Source organism: Heterodontus francisci, chromosome 2 (genome assembly GCF_036365525.1).
Source record: "Heterodontus francisci isolate sHetFra1 chromosome 2, sHetFra1.hap1, whole genome shotgun sequence".
NCBI classification, from domain to species: Eukaryota; Metazoa; Chordata; class Chondrichthyes; order Heterodontiformes; family Heterodontidae; genus Heterodontus; species Heterodontus francisci.
This window is the reverse complement of record NC_090372.1, coordinates 91,289,082-91,313,674: the sequence shown is the minus strand read 5'-3', so window position 1 is coordinate 91,313,674 and position 24,593 is coordinate 91,289,082. Positions and strand designations below refer to the sequence as shown.

The 24,593-nt window shown below is 43.5% G+C and overlaps 1 protein-coding gene across 1 annotated transcript in view; it reads left to right on the top strand.

The window, feature by feature from the left end:
• Positions 1–24,593, top strand: part of LOC137380641 (protein PALS2-like) — a 183,819-nt gene that overhangs the window by 118,142 nt on the left and 41,084 nt on the right. Inside the window, exons 4-6 of the mRNA XM_068052805.1 lie at positions 818–970; positions 5,039–5,266; positions 22,137–22,268. Coding sequence (XP_067908906.1) covers positions 818–970; positions 5,039–5,266; positions 22,137–22,268 — 513 coding nt within the window. The remainder of the gene's footprint in view (positions 1–817; positions 971–5,038; positions 5,267–22,136; positions 22,269–24,593) is intronic.

The window sequence follows — 24,593 nt, the reverse complement described above, 5'->3', positions numbered from 1 at the left end:
TGATTAACACTTTTTATTCTTTCAAGGGATGTGTGCATTGCTGGCAAGGCCAGTATTTGTTGGCCATCTCTAATTGCCCTTGACAACTGAGTAGTTTGCTAGGCCATTTTAGAGGGCAGTTTTGCTGTGGTCTGGAGTCACATGTAGGCCAGACCAGGTAAGGATGGCAGATTTCCTTCCCGAAAGGGGACCGGGTAGGTTTTTAGCGACAATCAATAATAATGGTGCTATGAAACTAAGACTAGCTTTCAATTCCAGATTTTTATTAATTAATTGAATTTAAATTCTACGAGCTGCTGTGGTGGGATTTGAGCACATGTCCCCAAGGCATTAGCTTGGGCCTCTGGATTACTAGTCCAGTGACATTACCACTGCGCCATTGCCTCCCCTTGAATTGCGTTATGCTAGTGGTCAGTATTATCACCACGTTACATTGAATAATTCTTTTGGGCCTCCTTATCTCGAGAGACAATGGATACGCGCCTGGAGGTGGTCAGTGGTTTGTGAAGCAGCGCCTGGAGTGGCTATAAAGGCCAATTCTGGAGTGACAGGCTCTTCCACAGGTGCTGCAGAGAAATTTGTTTGTTGGGGCTGTTGCACAGTTGGCTCTCCCCTTGCGCCTCTGTCTTTTTTCCTGCCAACTACTAAGTCTCTTCGACTCATAATTGGGGCAAGTTTATTCCCTGAGGTTTATGGTGCAATCACAGAATGAAGTAGAACATTTCTAATGAAATGTGTGAATGCTATTGAAGGTTACTGTTGCATAGATTTTTCTCTCCATGTTTAGAACTTAACTGCATTTTCTTGATGTTTGCAGTCACTTTTGGAAGCCCATGATTTGGTTGCATCAAAGTGTTATGAAACGCCTCCCTCAAGCCCCAGTTTGCTAAATGAAATCTTAAGCAACCAGACAGCATCAGGAGATGCAGTTCGCATGATTGGAATTCAAAAGAAGGCCATGGAGCCTTTGGTAAGCTATTTAGTTTTTATTTGAGAGTTAGTATTTGGCTAATCTTGAGTATTTCGTTATTTGAGATTCTCGTGTTTATAATGTTTGAGTTCCTTCTATCATTTGTGTTCCATCAGTCACATTGATCAGTCCTGGATCTGTTGCCCAGTCAGCTCCCTCTTCCTGAGTATTCCTGGGTCTGAACCAGTGCAGCATTTGGGCACAAGCTTGAGAGTTGTAATCTGAAGCAGGGACTGGGTGGGCTTGAGACCCTGCAACATTGCTGCAGGAAATGACCTTTTTTTTTAAAGAAAAGGTGAATGCAAGTTTTTTTTTTTTTTGTTTTTCTACCAGTTTTCTCCCTTCCTCTTCCAACACCTTACTGGTTCTAGCTCCATAATCATTGTCTGCACCTCATGCCAAGTTGTCTTTTTAGCCATGTGAACCTGAACTACAGGGCTGTCTAGCTATTTGACTCTGGGCTTGTCTCTGATAACCATCCAATCATGTGCACTTACAGCAGAGCCTGCTGGATAATCGGAAACCCTTGATTTTGACCTATATAACACAGATACAGAGGCCAATTGTTGTGTCCCTGCTACTGTCAGAGCTGAGATCGGATAATTCAATACAGACTAGGATCATACCTGGGATAACCTTTCTCTGTATAGCTTTCAATATTCATTGATATAATCACTTCAGTCATCAGTATAATGGGGAAAAGAATTTTTTTTTTGGAACCAATGTGTAACCTCCATTTTGTTTGGCACAAGTGAACATACTGGCATATCTTTAGCTGAGAATAGCATGGCACAGGTTGGCTTCATAAAATTGATATACTTTTGAAACTGGTTATGAATAGTTTTTGTGGGAGGGATTCTTAATTATTTTCTTAAATTGCAAGTAGAAGAAAATCAATTTCAAAATTTGCAGATACAAAAGTTGGAAGTATTGTGAACTATGAGGAGGATAGTGATTGACTTCAAGAGGACATAGGGGAAATGGGTGGACACGTGGAAGATATAATTTAATGCAGGGAAGTGTATGATGCATTTTGGTAGGAAGCGGGGGGCGAGGCAATATAAAATAGAGTACAGTTCTAAAGGGGGTGCAGGAACCGAGACCTGGGGGTAAATGTGCACAAATCTTTGAAGGTGGCAGGGCAGGTTGAGAAAGTGATAAGACGTATTCTGGGATCCTGGGCTTTATAAATAGGCACAGATGCAAAAACAATAAAGTTATGATGAACTTTGTAAAACATTGGTTTGGTCTCAGCTGGAGTATTGTACTGGATTTTACCAGCCCCCGACATCGGGGGTCATGGCAGGGGTGCCCAAGAAATATTTCCGGGAGACGCCCACCACGGACCTTGGTGTTGGGAAGGCCCTGCCCCATTTTACCAGTGGTGGCAAGGCCTTGGAGTGGCCCTGTGCTGCTTGGAGGCGAACGCTTAATTTAAATATTTAAATAAATTATAACAATGGCATAAGCACCTACCTTGTCCTGATGTCTGTCCCATGCCAATATTCCCACAACGGAAGTCCGCGCCTTCGGATCTCCGTCGGTGGTGGGGAGGATTGAAATTTTCAGGACGGTGGGGGTGGGGAAGTTTGGGATGGGAACAAAATTTTGTTTTGCTGAGGATGTGACAATAAATGAAGTGCATGGTCATTGGGGTTTGGGGTGGGAGAGGGCCTTCGATCTTTTAAATTTATAAGTAAAAAATATCAGTAAGGGCTTGAAGCCCTTTTAAAAATGGTGCCGGTGCCTGCACAATGGCCGAAGCTCCCGCCCCCTCTACTAAAGGCCTGCTACCCGACCCGGACCAGACGACGTGTCAGGTTCGGGTTGGGCCCCTCTTCCAGGTCTGGCTTTCGGGCTCTGGTCGGGTCGGGCTGATTCCGGGTTGTGTTCGAGTTGAGCCAGACACACACTAAGTGCTTTGCTGGTAAGTATTAAAAATGAAAACTTACCTGAGCTGGGAGTCCGGGACGAGACTTGAGTCTGCGCAATGAGCGAGTGACGTCACTATAATGTCATCACGCATGCGCTGCAGCTACGTGGAGTTTTCCAGTCAGAAGGTAAGTAAAGGGATGGTCAAGTCGGGGTCGGGCTCTGGTCGGGTTGGGCTCGGGGCACAATTGGAGGGACACTGGTCGGGCTCGGGTCCGCTGTGGATCGGTCGGGTTCGGGTCGGGTTCTTTTGCCTGACCTAAGCAGGCCTTTACGCTCTACGTCATCAGAGGTGGGTGGTCCGCTACCTCCGTGTTAATGAGCCGCCGCGCACTTCTCAAGCGTGCACCGTGCACTTTTTGAAGCTCGCCGCCGTTAATAAAATTCAGCCCATTGTGTCCAAGTCTGGGCACTGCACTTTAGGGACCATAGAAAAAATATGGCACAGAAGGAGGCCATTTAGTGTCTGCCAGCTGAACAAACTAGCCCAATCTAATCCCACCTTCCAGCACCTGGTCCACAGCTTTGCAGGTTACAGCTCTTCAGGTGCATGTCCAGGTACCTTATGAAAGAATTGAGGGTTTCTGCCTCCGCCACTGTTCCTGGCAGTGAATTCCAGACACCCACCACCCTCTGGGTGAAGAAGTCTTTCGTTCTACCAATCACCTTAAATCTGTGCCCCCTGGTAATTGACCTCTCTGCTAGGGGAAATGGGTCTTTCCTGTCTACTCTATTTAGGCCACTCATAATTTTGTACACCTCAATTAAGTCAGCCTCCTCTGTTCCAGGGAAAACAGCCCTAGCCTATCCAATCTTTCTTCATAGCTGCAACTTTCAAGCCCTGGCAACATTCTTGTAAATCTCCTGTGTACTCTGTCCAGAGCAATTATGTCCTTTCTGTAATGTGGTGACCAGAACGGTACGCAATACTCCAGCTGTGGCCTAACCAGCGTTTTCTACAGTTCCAGCATTAGATCCCTGCTTTTGTATTCTATACCTCGACCAATAAAGGAAAGGATTCCATATGTCGTCTTCACCTCTCTAATTGTCCTACCATCAGGGACCTGTGGACATGAACTCCAAGGTGTCTCACTTCTACCCCCTTACCCCTTGGATGTGAAGGCTTTAGAGAGAGTACAGAAAAGATTTATAAGAATAGCTTCAGGGATGAGGGACTTCAATTATGTGGATAAATTGGAGAAACTGGCGTCGTTATCCTTCGAGAAGAGGAAGTTGAGAAGAGATTTGATAGAGGTGTTCAAAATCATGAGGGATTTAGGTAGTGGAAGAGTTGAGAAACAGATGACGCCAATATAAGGTGCATGACAAAAGAACCAATGGTGACATGTGAAAAATCTTTTTATGCAGCGCGGGTTAGGATCTGGAATGTATTGCCTGAGTGAATCTGCCTCCCTGCACAATTGTGGCTTTCAAAAGGCAATTGGATAAGCACCTGAAAGGAGAAGTTTGCAGGGCTATGGGAAAAAGGTGCAGGAGTGGGACTAGCTGCATTGCTGTTGAGACAGCTGGCATGGACATGTTGGGCCGAATGGCCTCCTTTTATTCGGTAACCATTCTATGAATCTGTAACCCCAATCTTATTTAATGAAAAAGGCAAAGATCTTGAGTGGAGTCGAGTGTCTGGTATTTAGCCTATAGTGGTTTATTTTTAACCAATCTAATTTTAATGGGCATTATTTTATGTCTAGAGGATGCTTCTGATTCCCAAAATTCAATGAGTTGCCACCCTCCTGGTGTGGATGGCAGACAGGCTGACTTAAAAATAAAATCCTCTAAATAGGGATTAAGCATTACCTTTGTGAGGGTAACTCAGTTCTACAGTGTAGTCTCAGTTGCCATTGTTGCATACTATGAATATATTTTGTAGCAAAATAATTATTTTCATATTTGTACAGAAAGAAAAGCCAGTCTTACTTTGTTATATGGCAACGGACAAAAAGTGTGGTATTACTAACATAAAGCAACTTAATTTTACAGCAATAGGGAAAGAGGAGCTGTTTACTATTTTCTTACTTGCAACCAGTTTTCACACTCCCATTGCTTAATGGTTACATTTTGTTCTGACATTGTTGGGGAAGCAAAAACATTGATTTAAGCTTCAATTTTTTTTTGTAGGGTGTTACCTTTAGGGTGGAGAATAATGAACTGGTAATTGCAAGGATTCTCCATGGTGGTATGATTGACCGGCAAGGTCTTCTCCACGTAGGTGACATCATTAAAGAAGTAAATGGCAGAGAAGTCGGGTCTGATCCAAAAGTACTGCAAGAAATGTTAAAGGATTGCAGTGGTGGCATCACATTTAAAATCTTGCCCAGCTACAAAGAAACTCCTTTGCCCCTACAGGTAAGAGATATTTATTTTCAGAAGAAATAGAAGTGCCAATTAGGAAGAGTTTAACAGTTGTTCAGTAACAATTAAACTGATTATTTTGGATCACTAGAACATATGCTCAATTAATTATCAAATGTATACTTCTTGGGAAAGAGTATTTTTCTGTTGAGCATAGTGTATGTATGACTTGAGAACCTGTTGTGTGCTTGGAGACTGACCAGGTGGGCTGGGGTGCGATAGGGATGTTTATATCTGTGGAACAGTAAGATGAGAATACACTGAAAGGAGGAAACATTGTGGAGGAATAAAATGTGGTCAGTAATGTCTTGGGACATGCTTGATTAGTGCTTTAAAGCCTAAATGCAGGCAGAATTGGAAATGTGACATCAGTTTAGAGCTTGGCTTTCCAGTCCTTTAGGGATTATGTTTTCCCACCATCTATCTTACCATTTTGATTTTTCTGTTTAATATTAAACATGCAAAACATTAATCACGTAGATTAATTGACTTGAGCAAGTTGCTTTATGGATGTATATGACTGTGATGGAGTATAGTTGAGTTATAGAAACAGATATGAAGTGCTCTGCTGTGATTAGGTACAGCAAGGTTTACCAGTCAAAATTTGTGATCTTTTGAATTATTCTGCTTTGTAACTGTTGACCCTTAAAGGGGCCTTCTTCCAAATGCGACCTAGCAGTTGCCAAAAGTTGAAGTTTTGATTTTAACATATTCTGCCGTCACAATTTATAGCTACCTCTTGCATCCCTATACAAGATAGCTACAATACCTTTGCAATACTTCAGATAGAAAGTTCAAACGTAATGGAACCTATGTAGATAGGAAAGCCAATCACATCTAGCACCAATGAAAGTGAAAGTTTAAAGTAAATTATCTGTAAAGGGCTACAGCGATCAAGCGGTGGAGTGGTGCTGACTAATTAGCTCTGTGAAGAGCTGGCATGGATTTGATGGGCTGAATGGCCTCCTGTGCCACATATGACTCAATACTAAAATTAAAAGAAATGTTAGCTAATAAATGAATGTGTGGCTAAACTGGCATGAATTAATTTTTAAGAGCTGTTGCAAAATTTATAAATGACATTTCAGTGCAATTTTCAAACAAGTGAAGATTACTGTCCTCGCAGATTATTTATCTTGGCCTTAAAGGACATTGTAGTTAAAAATAATAATTATGACTGTATTCTGGCACATCCCTATTTGTGCACTAGTGTGTTTTAAAATTGTGCACTGAGATTCATTATTTTTCCATATAAAACGTAATTTTCCTTGGTTTATTTTTGTATTATTTTTAACTTGATTAATTTATATGATGAAATTGGTTTCTTAAACGCGGTTAAGAATTGCATAATGGCTGTTTACATTCTGCACTGAATTCACTCCCACTCGTTTGTCGCTCCCCCTTTTCCTCCTCTGCCAGCAGAACACCGATAACCAGGAGACCTTCAGGACTCTCAAACCATCCTACTCCAAGCATACAAAAGCATACTGCAAATGCTGGCAATCTGAAACAAAACCAGAAAATGCTGGAAATATTCAGGTAAAGCAGCATCTGTGGAGAAAAAAAGCAAGCGTTTAACGTTTCAAATTCTGGTGAAAGGTTACAGACCTGAAATGCGACTCGTTTTATCTCCAAAGATGCTGCCTGAGCTGAATATTTCCAGCATTTTCTGTTCCACTCCAAGCTCACGCATACTCCATGTAGCATGTATAACGTCACTTGCCATCAAGCCCCAGAACTACCTGTACTGCTGCCTCTAACCTGACCATCTAACCCCTGAAACTGTTTTCCTGGTGGTGGGCACTGAGGTAAATGGATGAGAGTAGTAAAAGCAGAAGCAAAGGAGAACATTAAAAATTTGTGTTTGGTGGGTGCAGGTGGGGTTGTGCAGAAGAGTATGTATAATCATTGTAGTGTTGAAAGAGGAAGGAAAGAGATGTGGTCCAAGCACTCCATGAAAAGCAAATTCAATAGGGAATTGGATGTAGTGTTTAGTCATGATTCTGTCTTACTCAGTAACTTAATCATATGTAGCCCACTTGCTGGTGTGACATGGATCCTGCCCCTTGTTCTAAGAGGTTGGGTATCTGTGGCTTAGATTGTTAGCTGACATGCTCTCCATTACTATTCTGTAATTTAAACAAATTTACTATCACTCGATCTGCTGCAATGCTGCACTGTTTAATCTTTAGGCATTCTCTGCCAACATGAATGCTGTTTTCTTTCCATCCACGTGCCATTTTCATATGTACTTTCTGGCATCAGATGGCACCCTTGAGCAGCACATGATGGCTCTGACTTGAGCAATATTGAAATAACTTTCTATAGAAAGCTCGAGTGTGATTGTCAGTTAAATCTGGGATTCAAGTTTCCTACGTCAGGATGCATCACTGTGGTGCTGAACAAGTTATTTTAATTGTGTTTCTATTGTATTTGATGAATCTCAGCCACTGATTAGATTGAGATATGGTACGAAATTCAGAGATGATTAATTTGGAAGATGCCGTAATCCATCTATAGTAGAATCATAGAATAGTTACAGCATAGAAGGACTCCATTCAGCCTGTTGTGTCTGTGCTGGCTCTCTGCAAGACCAGTTCAGCTAGTCATGCACCCCTGCCCTTTCCCCATATCCCTACAAATTATTTCCTCTTTCAGTGCTTACCCAATTCCCTTGTGAAGGAGAGGATTGAATCTGCCTGCACCATGTTCTCAGGCAGTGCATTGCAGATCATAATCACTTGCTGTATATAAAAAAAAAGTTTTTTTTCTTGGCCTGAGTCTTGCCTTCAGAAAGCAGTCGTTCTTGGAGGCAGGGGAGATGTAAAGTGGCAGGTCATGACGTCCGATGGCACCGGAACGCCATTTTTTGCATGTCAGACGGTAAATGAAATGGGAACTCTGCTTATCATCCAATTAAAAGCAATTGGAGGTCCAATTAAGGTAATTAAAGCGCAGTAAACTTCAATTTTACGTGGCCCGCGCCATTTAACAAGATGCACACGAGCCACAGGGGTGGGGGCTCGGAGCCCCGGTAGGTTTAAATAGGCGGCAATGGGTTCTGCAGATGAAGGGGCTCGTGAGGTACTGGGTCTTGAGTTTGACGCTTTCAGGTAAAGGGGAGTTAAAGGTCAGGGCTGAAATTGCTAGCTCACCAGGGCCCACTTCAGCAAGTAGTCTTCCTGGCAGGGCCATAACCTCAGGAGATTTCTAACAGGAGGTTGGGAATGCTTGTCCTCTCGGCAATCGCTACAAAGTGCTCCACATTAGATATTTGGCGTACTGCTGCCAGGGGCATTGTTCATTCTGTAGAAGGCTCCTCCTCCAGTGAGGAGATGATCTGGAGAAAGAGAGAGAAGCTGGCAGTCGGCCAAGGACAACAGTGACCTGCTGGCCATCTACAGGTGCAGCCTGGTGATGGGGGAAGAGCGGAAGACCACAGAGTGGACTGGGTGCAAAGACTTGCGAGGAGACGAGGCTACCTGGGAGGCAGGGTGTACCGGCAACAGTCGTCCTTCCTCTGGATGTCAGAGCGCCAGTGTCTTCAAAGGCTGCGCCTGTCCCGAGAGACACTGACGGTTTTGTGGGAAATGATGGTAGCGGAGGTCAATTCTAATTGTGTGGGTGGCCATCTGATGCCGGTGGCTCTAAACATCACAGTCGCCCTGAACTTCTGCACCTTAGGCTCATTCCAGGGTGCCACTGGAGACATGTGCAGAATCTCCCGATCAGCTGCACATCACTGCATCAAGGTTGTGACCAGTGCCCTTTTTGGGAGGGCCAACAATTACAACCAGTTTGCAACCGATGTGGAAAGGCCGAAAGAGCCAGAGACTTCACCATTTCTGGATTCCCCATGGTCCAAGGAGTCATTGTACTCATGTGGCCATCAGGCTCCCGCAGGCTAGCCAGGGGCCTTCATCAGTTGGAAGGCATATCACTCAGCGTCTAACTTGAATGTGATCACAAAAGTATATTGCAGGTGTGGGCTTGGTATGGACACTGTGATGGTGTGCAGTTCTGCGCGCATCTCTGACAGCCACTGATTGGTCTGCTGCATCTGGCTCTCCATGAGAGTCGCCAGTCTCAGTGGAGGAAGCCAGACGTGCAGATGACGGGGAAATGGTAGCACTCATGGCCTGGATGGACTCCTCCACAGTCTGAGCCGCAGAACGCATACCCTCTGATATCTTCTCCAGGTCTTCACACACCTCACTCTGCACCTCCCGCATCTGCCGCCTCACGGACGACTCCAGAGGTTCACCATCAGCTTGAGACTCATCATAGGCCTGGTCTCAGCTGAAACTGCTTCCGACAGCTGGTCCGGCACATGTGCGGTGCTAGAACCAGGTTGTGACCCCGAATCTTTATGCATTCTTTGCCATACCGAGGTGGCTGTATCTGAGCTGGTGATAGGTGCAGGGCAAAAATGTGTCACTGCACCCTCTGAGGTCCCCCTCCTCAGAGGTGATTGGATGTCCTCTGGAGATGTTGCTTGGCCATTGTTGGGAGAAAACAGAAAGATCAGGCCCTTGCAACACTCCAGACTGAAGGACATTTCTTTGGCTGGAGCTTGACCACATCTGAGACTTTGAACACGTGACCAACCTTCATGATCGTCTGTTGCTCCCCCTATGCCTATAGTCTGACAAACTCGCCCTCCTGACCAGGAGCTCCAGCCTCACCATCTGCAATGGATTGGCCTCCTTGGTCGCCAGCCAGTTGCAGCAACTCTTCCGCCACAGGTGATAGTATGACCAAAAGAGAAACGCCGCCACCAGCTCATGTCCTTTCTCGGTCACTTTGCGTCCTCTTCTCCATTGGAGACACATGAGAATTGTTTAAATTATCGGACTTTAAACCGCTCACTCAGAGCTCGTGCTGTATGTTGCCTCTGGGGCCATTGTCGTGCAAGTGTTAGACTGGTGCACAGCTGCACCGTCATGCAGGTCAGATGTACCAGGCACGTGGCCCACGACAGAGCTGCAGCCATTCCCTGCATCTGGTAGGCTTCTACGTTCCCACATTCACATCTGCACACCCATCCATCTGATTATAGACCAATGGAGACTGAGGTTTGCCACTAACCCTGGCAGAGCAGAGAAAGATGTTGACCCGCTGGCGGCACTCGATCCAAGTTCTCCAAACAACACCACGCCTGCTTACCTCCTCTGCAGCCTCCATCCAAGCCTTCCTGGTAAGCTGGAGAGGTCTCTTCCTTTAAACTCTAGGGAAGAGGACCTCCTGCCTTGCTTCAGCAACTTGGAGAAGGACGTGCAAGGAGTCATTGCTAAACCGTGGGGCCACCCAGGTACTTGTCTCTGCCATGGCCACAAGGGGGTTAAAGTCCTCCAAAGATGTAGTGGTGGGATGCCTTGGGGTCTGGAGGGTCACCTGAGTGGTCAGTGAATGGGTGCTCTGAGTGGTCTTGAGGGTCGTTGCTGCATCCTGGTGCTCTGATATTTATATGTGCAGCACCTAAAAGTCTTTTAACGGTCTCGGAGCCTCCAAAGGTGCTGGCAGCCCTTTAAACTGGCTAACCGCACCTTCCTTCGGCTCTTGTCCCATCCTCACCGAGGCTGACCTATCTGCCCACGAGCACCTTTTTTCTTCCAAAAGTCTATTTGGATGGCCAGCATGCAACGCGGACTGCAACCCCACTGGGTCGCGTTAAATCCCGACCCTTATGTCTGCGGTGGCTCTTTTGCCATTCACCTATCAGTGCCCTCTGGTTCTCGACCCTTTCATCAATAGGAAAAATTTCTTCCCATCTACTCTGTCTAGATCCCACATGATTTTGAACATCTCTATTAAATCTCCTCTCAACCTTAACTGAAGACCCTCATCCCTGGAGCTATTCTCGTAAATCTTTTTTGCGCTGTCTTTCTTTAGATCCTTCCTAAAGAGCGGTGTCCAGAATTGGACACAATACTCCAGCTGAGGCTGATCCAAAGTTTTATAAAGCTTCATCATAACTTCCTTGCTCTTGTATTCTATGCCCCTATTTATAAAGCCCAGGATTCTGTAAGCCTTTTTAACCATTTTCTCAACCTGTCCTGCCACCTTCAATGATTTAAGCACGTATACTCCCAGGTGTCTCTGTTCCGACACCCCCTGTAGAATTGCATCCTTTATTTTGAATTGTGCCTCCTCATTCTTCCTACCAAAATGTATCACTTCACACCTCTGCAATAAACTTCATCTACCATGTGTCTGCCCATTCCACCAGCCTCCCTATGTTCTCCTGAAGTCTATCACTGACCTCCTCACAGTTCACAATACTTCCAAGTTTTGTCATCTGCCAATTTCGAAATTGTGTCCTGTACACCCTGGTCTAGGTCATTAATATATATCAAATAGCAGTGGTTCCAGTATCGACCTCTGGGAAGCCCCACCTCATACCTTCCTCCAGTCTGAAAAACGACTGTTCCCCACTACTCTCTATCCTGTTACTCAGCAACTTCGTATCCATGCTGCCACTGTGCCTTTTTATTCCATGGGCTTCAACTTTGCTGACAAGTCTATTATGTGAAACTTTATAACCACCTTTTGGAAGTCCTTGTACACCACATCAGTCACATCAACTGCATTGCTGTCATCAACCCTCTGTTACCTCATCAAAAAACTCAAGTTAGTTAAACACAATTTGCCTTTAACAAATTTGTGCTCTCATTCCTTAATTAATCCACACTTGTCCGAGTGATTTTTCTTTCTCACGTTGTTTCTAAAAGTTTTCCCACCGAGGTTAAACTGACTGGCCTGTAGTTGCTGCGTTTATCCTTACACACTTTGAACAAGGGTATAACACTTACAATTCTTCAGTCCTCTGGCACCACCCCTGTACCTAAGGAGGATTGGAAGATTATGGACAATGCCTCTGCAAGGTTAGCACCGCAGCCTCACAGCTCCAGGGACCCGAGTTCAATTCTGGGTGCTGTCTGTGTGGAGTTTGCAAGTTCTCCGTGACTGCGTGGGTTTTCGCCGGGTGCTCCGGTTTCCTCCCAAAGCCAAAGACTTGTGGGTGATAGGTAAATTGACTATTGTAAATTGCCCCTAGTGTAGGTGTGTGGTAGGAAATATGGGATTACTGTAGGGTTAGTACAAATGGGTGGTTGTTGGTCGGCACAGACTCTGTGGGCCGAAGGGCCTGTTTCAGTGCTGTGTCTTTAAATAAATAAATAAAAATAAATTCCCTCAGCATCCTTGGACGCATCCCATCTGGTCCTGGTGACTTATCAATTTTAAGTTATGCCAGCCTTTCTAAAACCTTTATCAATTTTTAGCTGAACCAGTATCGCAACTACCTCCCCATTCACTATGACATGGGCAACATCTTCTACCTTGGTTAATAACAAATGCAAAGCACTCATTTTAGTACCTCAGCCATTCCCACTGTCTCCATGTATAGATTCCTTTTTTGGTCTCTAATCTTACTACATATTTACTATTTATACACTTATTGAAGATTCTTGGATTACCTTTTATGTTAGCTGCCATTCTCTTCTCCAACTCTCTTTGCCTCTTTCTTTTTTCATTTGCCTTCTGAACTTTCTGTACCCAGCCTAGTTCTCACTTGCAACCTGACATCTGTTATATCTGCTTCATCTTATTTGCTATCTCTTTCGTCATCCAGGGAGCTCTGGCTTTGGTTGCCCAACCTTTCTGCCTCGTGGGCGACTGTACCCAAATCATCACCTCTTTAAAGGCAGCCCATTGTTCTGTTTTTGGGATCCCCGTGGAGACCACTAACAAATGAAAAGAATCAAATCCATGATTGACTGCAATTTAGGAAGCCAAAAATCCAAACTGATAAGATTTCGCTTTTATAAATTTTACTTTAACACTCAAACCAAAACCAACATAAGTAAAGCAATGAAGTAGCAGTAAAATACCAGTCAATATATGTATCTCAAAGGTTACACCTTAATTAGCAGATGCATCAAGGAAAGTACTCACAGATCCTCTAGATCAGTCTTTATCAGCCCAGGTGGTATTCAATACCTCCACAGTACAAGATCAGGAACTTCCTCTGGTAGGTTTTAAAGTCCGGTTCTTGAGTTTGCAGGTATGGAAGTAATGACCCATCGATAGTGAGCGGTGCAATCTTCCCTTTAACGATTCGGATTTGTCGCCTCTCGGACAACTTTGGCCTTGCCTACAACTGTCCTGATCGGGTGGTATCACGGACAACCAATGGTTGGCCCTCAGTCCAGGTTTCTCTAAAGAACCGTTGCAGACCATCACAATTCTGGAAGCCTTCTTTTACAAACATACAAATTAGGAGCAGGAGTAGGCCACTCGACCCCTTGAGCCTGCTCCTCCATTCAATAAGTTCATGGCTGAACTGATTACTCCAGATTTCCACCTACCCCCGATAACTTTCCACCCCCTTGCTTATCAAGAATCTGTCTACCTCTGCCTTAAAAATATTCAACGATTCTGCTTCCACCGCCTTTTGAGGAAAAGAATTCCAAAGACACTCGATCCTTAGAGAAAAGATTTCTCCTCATTCTCTGTTTTAAAAGGGCACCCCTTATTTTTAAACAGTGACCCCCTAGTTCGGGATTCTCCCACATCCTTTCCATATCCACCCTGTCAAGACCCTTCAGTATCTTGTATGTCTCAATCAAGTCGCCTCTTACTCTTCTAAATTCCAACGGATACATGCCTAGCCTGTCCAATCTTTCCTCGTAAGACAGCCCACCCATTCAAGGTATTAGTCTAGTAAACCTTCTCTGTACTGCCTCCAACACATTTACATCCTTCCTTAAATAAGGAGACCAGTACTGTAAACAGTACTCCAGATGTTGTCTCACCAATTCCCTGTATAGCTTAAGCATAACCTCCATACTTTTGTATTTAATTCCCCTTGCGGTAAATGGTAATATTCTATTAGCTTTCCTAATTACGTGCTGTACCTGCATACTAACCTTTTGCGATTCATGCACTAGGACGCCCAGATCGACTCTGCATTTCAGGATTCTGCAATTTCTCACCATTTAGATGTGCTTTTTTATTCTTCCTGCCAAAGTGGACAATTTCCCACTTTCCCACATTATACTCCATTTGCCAGGTCTTTGCCCACTCACTTAACCTATCTATATCCCTTTATGGCTTCCTTATGTTCTCTTCACAACTTACTTTCCTACCTATCTTTGTCTCATCAGCAAATTTAGCAACCATACCTTCGGTCCCTTCTTCTAAGTTATTTATGTAAATTGTAAAAAATTGAGGCCCCGGCACAGATCCCTGTGGCACATCACTCATTACATCTTGCCAAGCAGAAAATGACCCATTTATGCCTACTCTCTGATTCCTCTTAGCTAACCAATCTTTGATCCATGCCAAAATGTTACCCCCTACACCATGAGCTCTTATTTTCTGCAATAACCTTTGATGTGGCACCTTATCAAATGCCTTCTGGAAATCTAAGCACGCTACATCCCCCTTTCTCCACAGCACATGTAACTCCCTCAAAAAAACATAACCCAGCTCTTAACTGGCTCCAACACTCTGTAGAGTTTTCTTGAAACTGAAACGAAGAACTTCAGGTCACATGTCCTTGGTTGAAAATAGCTTGTTTTTTAAAATCACAGGACTGTTTGTCTAACCTGGATTTGACTTCCAGCCTGGAAATCCCCAGCCCCAAATCAAGGACTGTCTTAAAAATCTCAAAAGGTTGGTGTGCAGGTATAGCAAGTGATTAGGAAGGCAAATGGAATGCTGTTTATTGCAAGGGGAATGGGATATAAAAGTAGGGAAGTTTTGCTATAGCTGTACAGGGCCTTACTGAAACCACATCTGGAGTGCAATGTACAGTTTTGGTCTCCTTAAGAAAGGATAAAATTGCATTAGAAGCAGTTCAGAGAAGGTTCACTCGACTGATTCCTAGGATGAAGGGGTTATCTTATGAAGAAAAGATGAACACGTTGGGCCTACTATACCCACTAGAGTTTCGAAGAATAAGAGATCATATTGAAGCATATAAGATCCTGAGGGGATTTGACAGGGTGGATGCTTGAAGGATGTTTCCACGTATGGGTGAGATGAGAACTAGGGGACACAGTTTAAAAATAAATGGTCCCCCATTTAAGACGGAGATGAGGAGAAATTTGTTTCTCTGAGGGTTGTTAGTCTGTGGAATTTGCTTCCTCAGGAAGCAGTAGAGGCTGGGTTATTGAATTTATTCAAGGCTGAGTTGGATAGATTCTTGATAGACAAGGGAGTCAAGTGTTATGGGGGCAGACGGGCAAATGGAGTCGAGGCCACATTTAGATCAGCCATGCAGGCTCGTGGGGCCAAACAGCCGACACCTGCTCCTCGTTTGTATGTTTGTATAAATGCAAACTGTACAGAACTCAGTTTTCACATGAAGACTTCATAACACTTCCCCTTTGGAAAAAAGAATGCCTTACTGTAATCAAGTCTCCTTTCACACAGTGCAAAAATTACAATAAATTCTTAACATTTTTAACAAATAGCATATTATATACTGTTCAGGTAATATTTTCACATTTCAGAGCTTTCCTTTGCTTACACCCTTAAACTCTGGACAGAGCATCATCAATTACTGTTCCCTGCAACATGTACAGTTTTCTCTGTAAATGGCTAACATTAAGCTCCAGCGAAACAACCCAAGGTTCTTTGATCTGAACTTTTCCAGAGACAGAAGTGGATTATGATCTGTATAAACCAATATTTCTCTCTGACTTGTTGGTTACATATACCTCAGACTGTTGCAAAGCAAGTACAGGATTTCAAGAAAATACAAGTAAAATACTGCAGATGCTGGAAATCTGAAATAAAAACAAAGTGCTGGAAATACTCAGCAGGTCAGGCAGCACCTGTGTAGAGAGAAGCAGAGTTAACTTTTCAGGTCATGACCTTTCATCAGTTTCCAGCACTTTGTTTTTATTACAAGACTTGAAGCTTTTTTAATGGTCAGGTACTGTGATGTTTATTAATCTTCCTAGAGAAGTAGCTAACAGGCTGTTCCCTACCAGCATCATAGTCTTGGAGCACCTATCACTAGCATTAATGGCCACTTTGAATAGTTAATTAAAGTCTGGGGCTGCACAAACTGGTTCTTTTATTGCAATGGCCTTTAACTTCTCGTGCTGTTTGGCATGACTTTGACCATTCGAACTTCACGTTCTTTTTAACCAGATTCATCAATGTACTCAGATTAGGGACAGATTTCCTATAGAACCCACACATACCCAGAAATCATCGCAATTCTTTCTTTGTCTTGAGTGCAGGAAAATCTATTATCGCCTGAACTCTGGCCTCTTGTGTCCCACGATATGTCTAAGTAAGTGACCTTGGCATGGGCACACTCGCTCTTTTCAAGATTTCTGACTAGATTAGCCTTGGCCACGTCTGACATTTAAGAGCTCTATTTGACAGACTGATCATTCTGTGTTGCTATACACTGAAAGGCCATCAATGTACACAAAACAATCACTTGATTAGTCAATCTTTGAAATGTGGCCAGTGCATTTTTTGTACCAAATGGCATAACTTTACACGAACAGATCATTCGGTATCATAAAAGCAGATATTTCTTTAGCTTGGTCAGATAAGAGGACTTGCCAATATCCTTTAAGCAAATCAATCTTGTCAATAAAGGCTGAGTTCCCCACCCTGTCGATACAATCTTCAAGCCTTGGGATCAGATAGGAGTCGATTTTGGTTACCACCTTAACCTTTTGGGAATCTATTCAGAATCTTTGAGAACAGTCTGGTTTTGGTTTTAATACAAAACTCCATCTACTTTGACTAGGTTTAATTATATCATTACTTAATGTATACCTAACCTCCTCCCTGACCTTAGCCAATTTACTGGGATTGAGTCTGTAGAGGTTTTGTTAAATTGATTTAGCTTCTGCTACATCGACCTCATGAATTGCCACAGAAGTACAACCTGGCTTATCTGCACATACCAGCTTATAGTCCCTCAATAAGTTAGTTATATCTTTCCTGTGGTGCTCAGGTAGATTTTGCAGCACTTCATCCAGACCTTCTAACACCTCTGTGTTCGACACCTTCACTGCAGGAGGCTTAATCTGGGAACATTCAGTCTCAGACTCATCCTCTGGTTTGTCACAGGCACCAGTACATTCTCTATCACCTGTGCTACACTGACTGGCCGACTATGCTCATAGTCATCGTACCTCTTCGATGTATTCACGTGACACGCCCTTTAATTTTTCTATCTGTCTGGGGTATTAACCAAATAGTTCACTTCCCTGAGATTACTTTTGATGAAGTAAGGACAACTGAATCTAGTTTTCAATGGTTCACCAGGCAAAGGCAACAAAACCAGTACCTTATCTCCAGGTTGAAAATTACATGCCTTAGCTGTTCTATACACTTGGGTTTTCATCACCTGAGAAACCTTGAGATGTTCTCTGGCCATCTCGCAAGCTTTAGAAAGTTTCCTTTGAAACTCTGACGCACAGTTTAAGAGGGTAGTTTCCTCCTTATGTGCCAAAAATTCCTTAGTGACATTACGGGGACCCCTAACCTCATGCCCATAGAGCAATTTGAAGGGGCTGAAACCTGTAGACTCATTCGGAGTGTCCCTGGTTGCAAATAACAGCAATGATATCCTTTTATCCCAATCATGGGCATACTCAAAACAATAGCCCTAAATACTCTTTAGGTTTTGGTGACATCTTTCCAAAGCACCCTTTGACTGCAGGTGATAAGCAAATGACTTTAGTTGCTTCACTCCCAAAGTACACATGACCTCTTGAAATATACCTGACTTGAGATTTGACCCCTGGTCAGATTAAATTTCTTTTGGCAACCCATACCGAGAGAAAACTGAATTAACCTCTCAATCACAACTTTCACTGTGATCTTTTTCAAAGGTATTACCTCTGGTAAAGTGGACAAATCCATGATGGTTAGAAGATACTTGTGACCTGATTTAGTCGTGCGCAAGAGTCTAACACAATCTGCAAGAACCTTACTAAATGGTTCATCAAATGCAGGTATTAGTATTGATGGGGCTGTTTAATCGAAGGCTGTGGCTTCCCAATCATCTGATATATGTGACATGTCTTGCAGAAATCAATCACATCACTCCGCAGCTTCAGCCAGTAAAAATGCATCGTTACCCTAGCCTGTGTTTTCCGCATACCCAAATGAGCTTCTAGAATTTCATGGGCAATTCTCAAAATCTCTGTGCGGTAGCAAGGAGGGGCAACAGTTTGATGGACTACAGCCCAATCCTCATCAGCGGACCTCTGGAAAGGCCTCCGTTTCCTCATCAGAATGTCATTCTTGACATAACATTCAGAGACTTCTTCAGCTTCTGCCTCAACACAACGTCTGAGGCAAACTTTTTAAGTCAGAGTCTGTCTGTTGAGCCTCAATCAAAGAAGATCTACTAAATAATTCACCATTGCTAACCGCAGAGCTTTCTCAGCAATGTCCCCATTCAAATTCTTGAAAAAGATACAGCCAACCAAACACCTGAATTGTCCTCCACAACCACTGAATCCTTCTTGTCTTGCTTAACCTTATGAGCCTGGGATCTAGTCAGAACGTGATCTGGGGATGTTCCGGGAAATTCTTCCTGCTAAACCTCAGTTTCAGCAACTTTAACTGGCTTTTCCAAAACTACTGGAGACACAACGACCTTATCCACAGCCAAGTCACTTCCTAGCAGAAAATCTACCCCCTCAGTGGGCAGACTAGGAATGACACCGACAGTAAGAGGTCCGGTGACCAAGTCACATTTTAAATCAGCCCTATATAAAGGACTGGATAAATAGGTTCTATCTATTCCTTGGATTAACACATTCTTGTAAAGCGAACTACCAGGGAAACATTCATGTCATATTTCAACATCAGTGACCACTTTCCCTGTATCTCTAAGGATGACAATCGACTTGCCTGCTTCACCAGACGACTGAGGATACTTCACCCTTAAACAGAAAACCTCTATAGCCTTCTGCAACCTTATTCACTCTCTGTGAATGTGGGAGAAACTACCTGCTTGATGTGAACACCACCCACTGGGACAGTATCTCCTGTGGAAATGCCATTTGACTGTACGTGTGCAGTGGGCTTGTTTTTTTCACTCCCAACACTCAGCGTTTACATGTCCTTTCTTAGGGCAGAAATAACATGTCGACACCTCAAACCAAACTTTTCCTCACTTTCTTTTTTGCTGACCTGCGGTGCGTCTGTGACCTTACTTTAGTCTTTCTCATTAGAACCAGATTTCACTTCATTATCAAGCTTCTTATATCTCCAGCGTCTCAAAGTTTCCAAACTGGGGCTTGGACTTGCTCCTTTTGTGGATCAGTTCGTAATCATCTGCCATTACAGCGGCATCCTTTATTTTGCCAATTTTATGTTCGTCCAGGTGGGACCTTTATTCCTGAAGAGACATTGTTTTTGAGTTATCAGAATTACTTCCCTAAGGCTCTCAAAATCTTGCACAAGCTTCAGTGCTCTAAACCACCTATCAAACCTCATTTCTTTCTCTTCAACAAATTCTTTTTTAAAATTCCTGAATTTTTGCCTAAGTTTCTGGTATCAACTCATGGGCATTGAGAACAGCAGTCTTTACTCTGTCATAGTCTCATACGTGTTCATCTGAAAGAGCTGAGTATACCTCCAAAGCTTTCCCTACGAAAACCCTTTATAGAGCGTTTTTTCTATCCAGTTATGGGATGTGGGCGTAGCTGGCTATGCCAGCATTTATTGCCCATCCCTAATTGCCCTTGAGAAGGTGGTGGTGAGCTGCCTTCTTGAACCGTTGCAGTCCATGTGAGGTAGGTACACCCACAGTGCTGTTAGGAAGGGAGTTCCACAATTTTGACCCAGCGACAGTGAAGGAACGGTTAGATAGTTCCAAGTCAGGATGGTGTGTGGCTTGGAGGGGAACTTGCAGGTGGTGGTGTTGCTGCCTTGTCCTTCTAGGTGGAAAAGGTGGCGGGTTTGGAAGATGCTGTTGAAAGAGCCTTGGTGCGTTGCTGCAGTGCATCTTGTAGATGGTTCACACAGCTGCCACTGCGCGACGGTGGTGGAAGGAGTGAATGTTTGTGGATGGGGTGCCAATCAAGCGGGATACTTTGCCCTGGATGGTGTCGAGCTTCTTGTGTTGGAGCTGCACCCATCCAAACAAGTGGAGAGTATTCCATCACATTCCTGACTTGTGCCTTGTGATTGGTGGACAGGCTTTGGGGAGTCAGGAGGGAGTTACTCGCTGCAGGATTCCTAGCCTGTGACCTGCTTTTGTAGCCATTGTATTTATATGGCTATTCCAGTTCAGTTTCTGGCCAATGGTAGCCCCTAGGATGTTGATAGTGGGGGATTCAGCGATGGTAAGCTATTGAATGTCAAGGGGAGATGGTTAGATTCTCTCTTGTTGGAGATGGTCATTGCCAAGCAGTTGTGTGGCCTGAATGTTACTTGCTACTTATCAGCCCAAGCCTGGATATTGTCCAGGTCTTTCTGCATTTCTTCACGGACTGCTTCAGTATCTGAGGAGTCGCGAATGGTGCTGAGCGTTGCACAATCATCAGCGAACACCCCCACTTCTGACCTTATGAATGAAGGAAGGTCATTGATGAAGCAGCTGAAGATGGTTGGGCCGAGGATCTCCTGCAGTGATGTCCTAGAGCTGAGATGATTGACCTCCAACAGCCACAATCATCCTCTGTGCTACGTGTGACTCCAACCAGTGGAGAGTTTTCCCCCTGATTCCCATTGACTCCAGTTTTGCTGGGGCTTCTTGATGCCAGACTCAGTGAAATGCTGCCTTGATGTCAAGGGCAGTCATTCTCACCTTACCTTTGGAGTTCAGCTCTTTTGTCCATGTTTGAACCAGGGCTGTAATAAGGTCAGGAGCTGAGTAGCCCTGGTGGAATGCAAACTGAGCGTCAGTGAGCAAGTTATTGCTAAGCAAGTGTCGCTTAATAGCATTGTCGAAGACACCTTCCATCACTTTACTGATGATTGAGAATAGACTGATAGGGCAGTAATTGGCCAGGTTCGACTTGTCCTGCTTTTTGTGGACAGGACATACCTGGGCAATTTTCCACATTGCCGGGTAGATGCCAGTGTTGTAGCTGTACTGGAACAGCTTGGCTAGGGGCGTGGCAAGTTCTGGAGCACAGGTCTTCAGTATTATTGTCGAAAATCCCCTATCACTATTGATTTCCCACTCTTCCTCCTGCAATCTCTGGCACTCTCTCCAGATGTACCATCACACTCATCAACATTCAGAACTGAATTTTGGTTGGAAGGTGAAGCGATGTACACTTGGAGGATTCCTACACTACCTGCCTGGTCTTCCTTGACTGCCTGACAGTCACCCATTCACAATCTACCTGCACACCCTTTAGCTGCAGGGTGACCACATCCAGAAATGTGCTATCCATGTAGTTCTCAGACTCATAGATGTACTGCAACGACACATGCTGCTGCTGAAGTTCAAAAACACAAAGCTTGAGCTGCTGTTGCTAATGACACTTCCTGTACATGTGGTTATCCAGGATACAAGAAATGTCCTGGAGTTCCCACATGGAACAGGATGCGCACTCAGCGGGAGTTCAGTATTCAGTATGTGGCTCTGATAAATACTACTTCATTGGGATGGAAGAAATGTTTATTGCTCTCCCCTTTCTTGAATAGTGGCATGACATTAGCAACCCTGTAATCCTATGGTTCTACTCTTGTATCCAATGAGCATTGAGAAAGATTGTGATCAATATTTCTTATTTCGAAGGTCGCTTCTTTCAGCAGCCTAGGATGCATTCCATCCAGTCCAGGACTTACCAACTTTCAGTAATGCTAATCTTTTTAGTATGATTGTTTTATAACATGCTCCAATCTGTTGCAGGTGTTTGTGAAATGCCATTTTGATTACAATCCAGCCAATGACAGCTTAATCCCCTGCAAAGAGGCAGGATTAAAGTTTTCCAGAGGGGACATCCTTCAAGTTGTGAATCGAGAAGATCTCAATTGGTGGCAGGTTGGCTCAACTTTTCTGCATTGCATTGATGGTTTTTTATTTCAAGTAAATCTAAGACCCAGAGGACAAGTAAATACTTTTTGAATAATGTTTAACTAAATCTCCACTTAAATGCATGTCTTCAGGTGCTCAAATCCTGAGAATGAATAAAAAAAATTCTGTAGAACTATGAAGCATTGGCTGACTAGTATTTAAATAAGGTATGTAAAATAATCACTGGACAATAACAGAATACTTCACTCTTATCTTTCCCCTTGCTTTCCCCACAGCAGATAGTTATAATTGTTTTATTTGTGTTTTTGTCAAACCAGAATTGCTTCAAATGGTTGCTACATTTGTTGACTCCTATTGAGCCTACAGACACTTTAACCATATGCTTGGGTTCCAAAATAGCTCCTGCTTAAAGGTGGAACAGTCCTGCATTCAGGCTTTCTGACAGATCCTGTATCATTTCACATTGCTGTGAACCTGATACTACACTGCAGATTTTCCAAATAGATGCTCCTGGAGTGGAAACCTTATTATCTACAATGTTGAGGACTTAACAATGTGCAAGATTTCCTGATATGGCAATTTTTGGTATGCCCAAGATTTGGTTTCATACTTTTAGATGCAGGGTTTTTTTTTGTCTTGTTGAGGGGGCTAAAAAAATTTAGTCATGTAGGTACTTTTTCCACAGAGTTTGAAATATTACATTTTCCAAGTTAAGATTTGAGAGGGAAAAAATTCTTTTCTCCGATTGATTTTCATTTGGTTTTAGGCTTTGAAAACTTTTTCATTAGTTTCATCCAGATTGTTTCTAACCAACCATCAAGTGGTTATTTTCACATACTGCATGCGGCAGTATTATAATCTTCAGAGAGAAAATTCAAGATAAAATCTTTTTCTGAAGAGATTTCATGTTTTGAGATTACACAGCATTGAACATGCTATTTACTAAAGTTTGTACTTATATGCACTAACTTTCCTTCAAAAATGTGTTTGAAAATTCATTACATAAATACCCAGACTGTAGAACAACACATACATTTATAAAAGCAAAATACTGCAGATGTTGGAAATTTGAAATAAATAAAATGCTGGAAATATTCAGGTCTGGCAGCAGCATTTGTTGCCTTTAGATGGAATGGAATCAACACATGAAGAGGAAACTTTATGAAGATCAACATTTACATTAATGACTTAGATGTGAATATAGGAGGTATGATAAGTAAGTTCGCAGATGACACTAAAATTGGTGGTGTTGTAAATAGTGAGGAGGGAAGCCTTAGATTACGGAGATATAGATTGGCTGGTAAAATGGGTGGAGCAGTGGCAAATGGAATTTAATCCTGAGAAGTGTGAGGTAATGCATTTTGGGAGGACTAACAAGGCAAGGGAATATACAATGGATGGTAGGACCCTAGGAAGTACATGGGGGTCAGAAGGACCCTGGTTTACTTGTTCATTGATCACTGAAGGCAGCAGCACAGGTAGATAAGATGGTGAGGAAGGCATATGGGATACTTGCCTTTATTAGCCGAGGCATAGAATATAAGAGCAGGGAGGATATGATGGAGCTATATAAAACGCTAGTTAGGCCACAACTGGCGTACTGTGTACGGGTCTGGTCACCACACTATAGGAAGGATGTGATTGCACTGGAGAGGGTGCAGAGGAGATTCACCAGGATGTTGCCTGGGCTGGAGCATTTCAGCTATGAGGAGAGACTGAAAAGGCTGGGGTTTTCCTTAGAGCAGAGAAGGCTGAGGGGGAACATGATTGAGGTGTACAAAATTATGAGGGGCCTTGATAGGTTAGATAGGAAGAAACTTTTTTCCTTAGCGGAGGGGTCAAGAACCAGGAGGCATAGATTTAAGGTAAGGGGCAGGAGGTTTAGGGGGGATTTGAGGAAAAGTTTTTTTCACCCAGAGGGTGGTTGGAATCTGGAATGCACTGCCTGAAGAGGTGGTGGAGGCAGGAACCCTCGCAACATTTAAGAAGTATTTAGATGAGCACTTGAAATGCTATAGCATACAAGGCTATGGGCCAAGTGCAGGAATATGGGATTACAATAGTTGGGTGCTGGATGGCCGGCACAGACACGATGGGCCAAAGGGCCTGTTTCTGTGCTGTATAACTCTGACTCTATAATTAGTTCACTCAAAATCTTCAAAGTTGATTCATGCAAATTATTTACTATCCTGAATGGTTAAAATAGCCAGGAATGTAGCTTAATAAATTGAAAGTAAGCAGGGAAGCCTTGAAATATGATTGAATTGTGGAATAGATCACCAAAACAGGCCACTGAAGTAAGCAGTGTAAGTGTCAGCTAGATAGGGGTTT